At 47.2% G+C, this 8616-nt stretch overlaps 1 protein-coding gene across 1 annotated transcript in view; it reads right to left on the bottom strand.

Annotated features, from left to right (window-relative positions):
- Nucleotides 1-2880: 2880 nt before the first annotated feature.
- The window catches only part of Krt24 (keratin 24), a 6198-nt gene continuing 462 nt past the window's right edge, over nt 2881-8616 (bottom strand). The window contains exons 2-9 of the mRNA XM_005368249.3: nt 8155-8456; nt 7175-7257; nt 6001-6157; nt 5598-5759; nt 5372-5501; nt 4137-4350; nt 3842-3924; nt 2881-3226 (exon numbers count right to left, since the gene is read on the bottom strand). Of these exons, the coding sequence (XP_005368306.1) occupies nt 3123-3226; nt 3842-3924; nt 4137-4350; nt 5372-5501; nt 5598-5759; nt 6001-6157; nt 7175-7257; nt 8155-8456 (1235 nt within the window). The 3' untranslated portion in view covers nt 2881-3122. The remainder of the gene's footprint in view (nt 3227-3841; nt 3925-4136; nt 4351-5371; nt 5502-5597; nt 5760-6000; nt 6158-7174; nt 7258-8154; nt 8457-8616) is intronic.

The following is an 8616-nucleotide window of genomic DNA, read 5'->3' as shown; positions in this document are numbered from 1 at the left end:
TGCCTCTGCCTCCCGAGTGCTGGGATTAAAGACGTGCGCCACCATCGCCCGGCTCTGCTAAATAAATTTCATGACCAATGGGATTCAGTAGCTTATTATTATTAAGAAGGCTGCCCACTCGAAGCAACAGGTTCTATTGCAATGCTGTAACGTGGTGCACCCAGCTGGACTTTTCCTCGTGTAAACAACACTTTCATACTAATGCATGATGCTAACACTGGCCAAGGAAGCAGGGCTCTCTGTTCCAGGGAGTTTTCTGAGTAGATTTTTAGTTTGCTTTGATACAAGGGTTGAAGGGTGCTGAAGACCATACCAGGGCCACATCAGTCATAACCACAGGCCCACATAGTCAGACCCACAGCTAGGAAGCCAGTTCTGGGAAGACTCCTGGCCAATGGCTGATGATCCTAGACAGAATACACTTCCCCTTCTGGAAACATCGAGGTTTCATCGGTTGGGTCATGTTTTTCCTTCGGTTGTTCTTAATCTTTGAGTAGAACTCTCCTGCGTTTTCTTTACTGTATTGAGGCAATGAGAAATGCCTTTTCTCTTACAATGCCTACACTGTCTTTCCATGCCACGATCTTATGCCTAAGCTGTCTCACTTCGTTCTGGGGCGGGTGGCTGAACAAGTTACAGGTATCCGGGTGTTTTTATTTTTAAGCAAAGAAACCAGATTTATTAAAGAAAAGTGAAGATGAATGTCCAAGAGTAGGAGGGACTCTAAAGGAGGAATTCACTGACATTTGTTTTTAAAAAGAGATTTACTTTTTATTGTATTTTAATTATGTACACGTGTGGGTGTCTATATGAGTGTAAGGAGCCTATGGAGGGGAAAGGTAACAGATCCCCTGGAGTTGGAGTTACAGGTGGTTGTGAGCCACCCGCTGTGGGTGCTAGGAACTGAACTCGGGTTCTCTATAGTACATGCTCTTAACATCTGAGCCATCTCTCTAGCCATGATGTCTGTTTTTAATGTTTCCTTCAGTATGCTTAGATTACAAAATCTACATTTTCAGTGGCTTTGATGATTAAGGTTGATATTACATAATTCTAATTGGTGTTATATGTGAAGTTATAGGTTTTGTGAATTAAGTTCAGGCTCATTTGTGACGGGTGGAGGCAGGGTCTCTTCACTGGCCTGGAGATGGTTGATTAGTAGACTGGCTAGTCAGGGAGGGTCATGGGTCCATCTGCCTGTCTCTGCCTCCCTAGCGCTGGAATTACAAGGACCCAAACCAAGCGTGGCTTTAAAAAAAAGTGTTACTTTTAGGAACCATACTCAGCTCCCTTTTCCAACTGAGCTGTGGCTCTATCCCAGGCTCATTGCTTCATAATTTTAAATTTGGCTCTCTGTATCATATTTGATGAACTTTTCTCCCTTGAAGACCAGCTTGTGGAGTTGGTTCTCCACCTTGGGCTGTGGTCAATATGAGATGCTTTGTGTGAAGTACTATTGTCCAGTCTGGCTAGATCTTCAGCCTGGTTCTTGTGCCATCCAACCAGAACTCTTTGGTGTTTATCACCAAGACAGTTCTGAGCCTTTGGTGATATCGTGCAAATGAAACAGGGCTGCCACTACCCATGGGGTAAAACGTCTCCAATGTGGAGAGTGGGGGAAAGAAATACCAGCTCTGCCAACTGGTAATTTTTGGTTAGAGTTCTGGCTAAAATTGGCAAAGGAACAAGTTCCAAACGTTTCTTCTCCTTGGGGCTTTTAAAGTGTTAGGAAATCAGATCCCATATCACATGTCCAACCATCTTTCTCTATGGTCTTTACTTGGTCATCTCTTATTGTCTCCAAACACACAATGTCTCATTTGCAAGCTGTGTTTGACAAATACTGTCTAATCAAGTTCTACGCCAATCTTTTTTTTTTTTTTTTGAGACAGGGTCTCATGTAGCTCAGGATAGCCTCAAACTTGCCGTGTAGCTGAGGATGACATCAACTTCCTGATCTTCCTGCCTCTGCTTCCTGAGTGCTGGAATTTGTTGGTGTGTGCCACCCTATTGGGCTGAAGTCTATGAACACCCTGCAGTGCCTGCTATCTTCATGTTAAGTTTCCCTCCTCAGCCCAACATAAACTCTGTACTGTTGGTCAGGCAGGGCCCCACTCTGTAGCCTTGGCTAGTCTGGGATTCAGTGTGTCACCGGGGTTCCCCTGGAACTTAGGGCATTTTCCTCCATTTCAGGCCCCCAAGTGCTGAGGTTACAGGTGTGAGCAGCCGTGACCAGCTGTGAACTTGTTTAAGTACTTGGCCTAACTTGTGTGTCTTTTTCTAAATGTATAAAACACTTGTTCAGTGACTGGCATAAAGAAATATGCATTGATGAATTATTATTATTTTTTTTTGGATTTTTTCAAGACAGGGTTTCTCCGTAGCTTTTTGGTTCCTGTCCTGGAACTAGCTCTTGTAGTGCTGGGATTAAAGGCGTGTGCCACCACTGCCTGGCGGCAATGATGAATTATAAGATGATTGTTCTAATAATTTAATCCTTGTCTGAGGAGCTAGGACTGTTGGCTGCAGTGCTAGGGTCTCTGAGGTTTACTTTCAGCGATGGTGCCGTTCTTGTCTTGTGTATGTGTAAAATCCACATACTGAATGGCTGATATCTTCCCTTACTAAGGAATTCATCAAATAAACAATGAATTAAGGTTAATAACACAACAATGAGCTGTCAATCACAACTCCATCCCAAAATTAAATTTCTTCCCTTTTTTTGGAGCCTGTCCTGGAACTCACTCTCTAGACCAGGCTGGCCTCGAACTCACAGAGATCTGCCTGCCCCCGCCTCCTGAGTGCAGGGATTAAAGGCATGCACTACCACCGCCCGGCAAAATATTAAATTTCTTGGGAAAATAAATATCCAGGAATGACTTTGTTAGTTTGCAAAAGTAAGTTTATTGAAGCACAGAAGCAGTCAGAGCCAACTTCTCCTTTCTACTTTTGAAAGAATGTTCTAAAAAGAAAACACGAGGCTGCAGGAAACAGGCTGGTCAGCTCTATTGAACAGCAGGTCTGTTGGAAGTGAGCCATCACTAGGTCAGAGTGGTGTGCTCTTCACCAATTCCCCTCTCATTGTTTCCTTTGACAGACGGCCCTGCTGATGTGGAAACGGCTTATTTTATCTTCACTTCCGAAATGCTGCTGACTTGAGAGGAGACAACTTTGCCATCTACCACTTCCTCGATGATGGTCTTCGTCACTCTTGTCTTGCTGGGATCTGAAAATCATGGGACCACAAGGTCGGCGTGAAGATGGTCACTGAGCCCAGAGCAGGAGAAACTCTGCCCTTCCTGACTGTGCTCTCTCTGTTTAAGAGGCTGTCAGCAACTGTGCATGTTTTAACATTTATTTTTAAAATGTTTGTGTGTGTGTGTGTGTGTGTGTGTAGGTGGGTGCGCATGCATGTACGTGTGTGCATGTGGAAGTCAGAGGACAACCTCACTGTGGTTTCCCAGGCAACGACCACCTTGTTTTTGTTGTTTGTTTGTTTTGAGTCAGGGTTTCTCACTAGCCTGGAACTTGCCAAATGGGCTGGCCAGTCAAAGCTTCAGCAATCAATCTGTCTTTACTCTTCCCTTGCCTTGGAATTACAAGTCCATAAGACTGTGGCACCACGCCTGGCTATTTTCTCCATGAGTTCTGTCTGGGGGTTGAACTCAGGTCCTTATACTTACAAGGCAAGCACTTCGGACTGAGCCATTTCCCCAGCCCAACAGTAAGAAGATGCAACACGTAAAGCCTGCTTTTCATTGCACAATACTCCCCAGCGACAATCCATTATAAAAACGCTTTTAGATGGTAACATTATCATCAATATTAGGAAAACGTCTACCTTTTCCTTGGCCAGAACAGCTCCCGGATCTTGAGTCACTCAGCACCACATGCCTGGATGCTAAGTTTCCATAATCACATCCACTGCAGGCAAGAAGAAAGAGTGGCGTTCTCCTTTGCGCTGGTCTAAGGTGGGAGAAGTCCTCCAGCCCCCAGAGACCCCAGGGTGCAGTTTTGGGTGTGTTCTGATCGGGCTGTGTCTGACCCCTCCCCCTCCATCTTTGCTTTCACAAGCCCGCCTCACGCAACTCCGCCCACCCGACGCATCTCCGCCCACTTCACGTATCTCCGCTCACCCTCCTTCTCCGTTGAGCAGGCGCCGGTAGGTCTCGATCTCCTCCTCCAGGCGTGTCTTGATGTTCAGCAGGCATTCGTACTCGGCCTTCTGGCATTGCGTCTCACCCCGAATCTGGCTGAGCTGCTCCTCCAGGCAACTGATCTGTGTCTGGATTCCAGACAGCTGAGACCTGTAGCCAGCTTCGGTGTCAGCCAGGCTCCCTTCCAGAGAGCCTTTCTAAGATGAAGAAAAAAAAAAATAAACAATCATGTTGAAAATAAGCCAATGGATGATTAAGAAAAAGATCCAATTTTATTATTTATTTATTTTTGGTTTTTCGAGACAGGGTTTCTCTGTGGCTTTGGAGCCTGTCCTGGAACTCGCTCTGTAGACCAGGCTGGTCTCGAACTCACAGAGATCCGCCTGCCTCTGCCTCCCGAGTGCTGGGATTAAAGGCGTGCGTCACCATCGCCCGGCAAAAGATCCAATTTTATATGAGTAGGGATATGCTTTTGTCGGCTACGGGTGCAATCTATATTGTCTTGTCTTTGTTTCTTTAACTTTCCTTGGCACAGCTCAAATGAAATCTTTAATGTGAATAGAGAGAGTTGTGTGTGTGCATGCGCTCGCGCTTGCCCATATGTACATATATATGTGGAGCCAGAAGTTGACATACGTATCTTCTTCTGTTACCCTATGCATTCCAAGACAGGGTCTCTCATTGAGACTGGAGCTCACTGATTTGGCTAGGTTAGTCAGGGGTTCACCTGTTTCCATGCACCCCCCACCCCAAGTTTTCACATGGGTGCTGGGGATCTGAACTCTGGTCCTCATGTCTAAACAGCAAGTACTTTACCCGTGGAACCATCTCCCTAGTCCCAGAGAGCAGCGTGCTTGACTCTTGTCCTACACACACACACACACACACACACACACACACACACACACACACACACACACACACACACACACACAGAGGTTTTTCTGTGTAAGCTGTCCTGGAACTTGCTTTGTAGACTAGACTGGCCTAGAAAGCACAGAGACTCACCTACCTTTGCTTCCCAAGAGCTGGGATTAAAGGCGTGGGCCCCGCCCCCGGCCCCACATGCCTGACTCTTTATGCTCTCTAGCAGACAAAGCAGTTTTCCTTTTTCTGTATTTACGTGTGTAGTGAGCATCTTGGCAAAGAAGGACGACTCATTCGCTGAGCTCTTTGTTGGAGAGTTAAAACAAGCAACCGACCCCTGTCTGTACATACCTGGGCCAGCAGGGATTGAAGCTCAATTTCCAGGGTTTGCACGCTGCGCCTCAGCTCCATTACCTCGTTCTTGGCAGAATTGGCTGCCCCTGCATCCGTCGAGATTTGGACTTGCAGGGATGCACTCTAAGTGGAAAGAAAGCACAGTTGCCATAGGCTGCAGCAGCAGAGGTGGTGGCTGATGGGCGGCTGCAGGTTGAGGCGCTTGGCGCCGCACCGTACCCGCTCGTTGAACTGTCTCTCGGCTTCCTGGCGGTTGTGCTCAGCCAGCGCCTCGTACTGGGCCCTCATGTCATTCAGTAGTTTGGTCAGGTCGGTTCCTGGGGCAGCGTTCATTTCTACCGTCACGTCGCCTCCAGATCTTCCTTGCGTGCACTTCATTTCCTAGCATGAAGGGATTAAAAAAGGCGCCACGGTGACGCAGATGGTAAGCTGCCACTTTCTAATGCTTGTGTTACTGTAAATAAACATTGGGAACCATGACACCATGAGCAAGATGCAACATGCTCTCTGGCCATTGGATGGGTGGGGAGTTATTTAGTAAAACCGAGTTTACTTTTGTAGACTAGATATCGCAGAAAATATGGATGGCAGAGCTGTTCATGTATGCGGAACCCGTTCCTACCTCCTCATGGTTCTTCCTGAGGAGGACCAGCTCCTCCGTTAAACTCTCAATGCGCATTTCCAGGTCAGAGCGAGTCATGGTAAGGTCATCCAGCACTTTCCTCAGGCCGTTGATGTCGGCCTCGACACACTCCCGGAGACACAGTTCATGCTCATACCTGGAAGGGGTGGCTGGCAGTCAGTTGAGGGGACCCTTCTTTCTTCCTTCCTTCCTTCCTTCCTTCCTTCCTTCCTTCCTTCCTTCCTCCCTCCCTCCCTCCTTCCTCCCTCCCTCCTTCCTTCCTCCTTCCTCCCTCGCTTTCTCCTTCCCTTCCTTTTTATGTTTTTTAAATTTATTTTTTATTTTATGTTCCTGGTGTTTTGCCTGCCTGTATATCTGTGTGAGGGTGTCGGTAGCCCTGGAACTGGAGTTACAGACAGGTGTTAGCCTCCATGTGGTTGCTGGGAATTGAACCTGGGTCCTCTGGAAGAACAGTCAGGGCCCCTAACTGCTGAGCCATCTCTCCATCCCCAGAGTACCTCTCTTTCACACCCCTGGAAAAAGTTTTGACTTTGGAGTCCTGTTTTTTCTTTTTCTTTCTGTGGTGTGGGGCCCAGGCCCTACACTCCCAGTTACCCCTGAGTATTTTGATAAATAAAACTAGCTGAGGTTTCTTTGATGATTTTTCTAATCTCATAAAGAAAAATAATTTCTAATCTTAATTCTGGCCATGTGCAATATTTTTCAAATATTTGTCAGCCTTAATTTCCTCTCTCGCCCTCCCACTTCATTCCTCCCTCTTAGTCTCTCTTTGCTTTCCCTTCCTTTTCCTCCCTTCTCTTCCAACAATGGTCTCTAAAGTTTAGTCCTGTGAGCCATGCTCACTCTTGGAACATAGCAGCCGAGCTAGAGGCAAGAAGGTGAAGAGTTAGTTCAAGGGCAGCCTTAGTTCCATGATGAGTTCGGCTCCAGTCTGGGCTACACAAGCCTTTGTCTAAAAACCAAACAAAACCAAAAACACGAAAAACCCTTTCCAAACCAAGCAAATAGTAAAACAACAAAAAGAAAACCATCCAAGTCCACCCTGGTTTCTTTGTGAATTTAGGTCGTGATCCCACCAAGGGCTTTCCCCTCTGCAATTGGGCTGTGTTTTATTCCCTTTGATGCTTGCTTTCAAGTATCTCATGTTTCTTACTTCATCCTGAAGTCATCGGCGGCCAGTCTAGCGTTGTCCATCTGCAGAGTCCTCCTGGCATTCTCAATGATGGCCGAAATGACCTGGGAAAGAGGGAGGACAGACTCCTAGCTGATGCTCCTGTCTGACTTTTAATAGCTACCCATGAGGGTAGACATGGCCTATGTCATTAACTCTTAAAGGTGGGCTGGCCTGCAGACTGGCTCAGCAGCGGCGTGTGTACACTTAGTACCCCGCGTTTCTGCAACGGGAAACAGCGTGCATAGCTATTGGGGTAGACACGGGACACTGTTTTACAGAAAGCTGTCCTCTGCCTATTTCTGCTGTTCAGAAGATCAGTTATTTCCTCGCCAATTGAAAAAACTAATGTGAACACGTAATTCCACTTAAAAACATACGGCTCATACATAATTTCCTGTTTCATGACATTATGCAATGTTTTACCAGATTCTATAGGAAGAAAATAACTTTAAAGACGAATCCAGAAAGACACAAAAGTATACTAACCAGTCAGAATGAGTCATGAAGTAATTAGGTCACCCTAATTATCCATTCAGTATCGCCCCTCTTACGACCTGTCAGGTGGCCATCGTCACTGTATGAACTCAATACTCACATTTGAGACTCAGACAGAATACTACTGTTGTACGTTATATACAGGATGGCCACAATCAAGGCACAGGAGGACCCATTTTGCACACAAACAATTCCTCGACTTAGCATTCTTTAAAGGGCCCTCGAGCTGGCTCAGCCGGGCCAGGCGCTTGCTTCCGTGTGTGATGAGCTGAGTTTGATCCCTGGACTCACATGGCAGAAGGAGAGAACCAACTCCTGTACTTTGTCCTCTGACTTCCACACTCGTGCCCTGGCATGCATGCCCCCTCTCTGTGCACACGAGTGCACACATGCATACACACACACATGAATAAATGTAAAAGGAAATTCATCATAGTGTATGACCCGGAATGATAGAGTCCCACCTGGTTCTTCAGCTCTTCTATGACTGGCCAGTATTTGCTGTAATCTCTTCCACAGTCATCTTTTCCAGACCCATGCTTGCTGTACCATGCCTTGATTTTAGTCTCCAGGTCAGCGTTGGCCTCCTCCAGGGCTCGCACCTTGTCTAGGTAGCTGGCCAGACGGTCATTGAGGTTCTGCATGGTTTGCTTTTCAGTTCCAGAGAGAAGGCCCCCGTCACCGCCACTGCCACCACCAAGGCTACCTCCCATACCACCAAAGCCAGAGCCCCCACCAAAGCCAGAGCTCCCACCAAAGCCAGAGCCTCCACCAAAGCCAGAGCCTCCACCAAAGCCAGAGCCCCCACCAAAGCAAGAGCCCCCACCAAAACCAGAGCCCCCACCAAAGCCAGAGCCCCCACCAAAGCCAGAGCCTCCACCAAAGCCAGAGCCTCCACCAAAGCCAGAGCCTCCACCAAAGCCAGA

This window comes from Microtus ochrogaster, unplaced genomic scaffold, assembly GCF_000317375.1.
Source record: "Microtus ochrogaster isolate Prairie Vole_2 unplaced genomic scaffold, MicOch1.0 UNK31, whole genome shotgun sequence".
NCBI lineage: Eukaryota > Metazoa > Chordata > Mammalia > Rodentia > Cricetidae > Microtus > Microtus ochrogaster.
The sequence above is the reverse complement of the archived record's forward strand: the minus strand, read 5'-3'. Positions and strand labels throughout refer to the sequence as shown.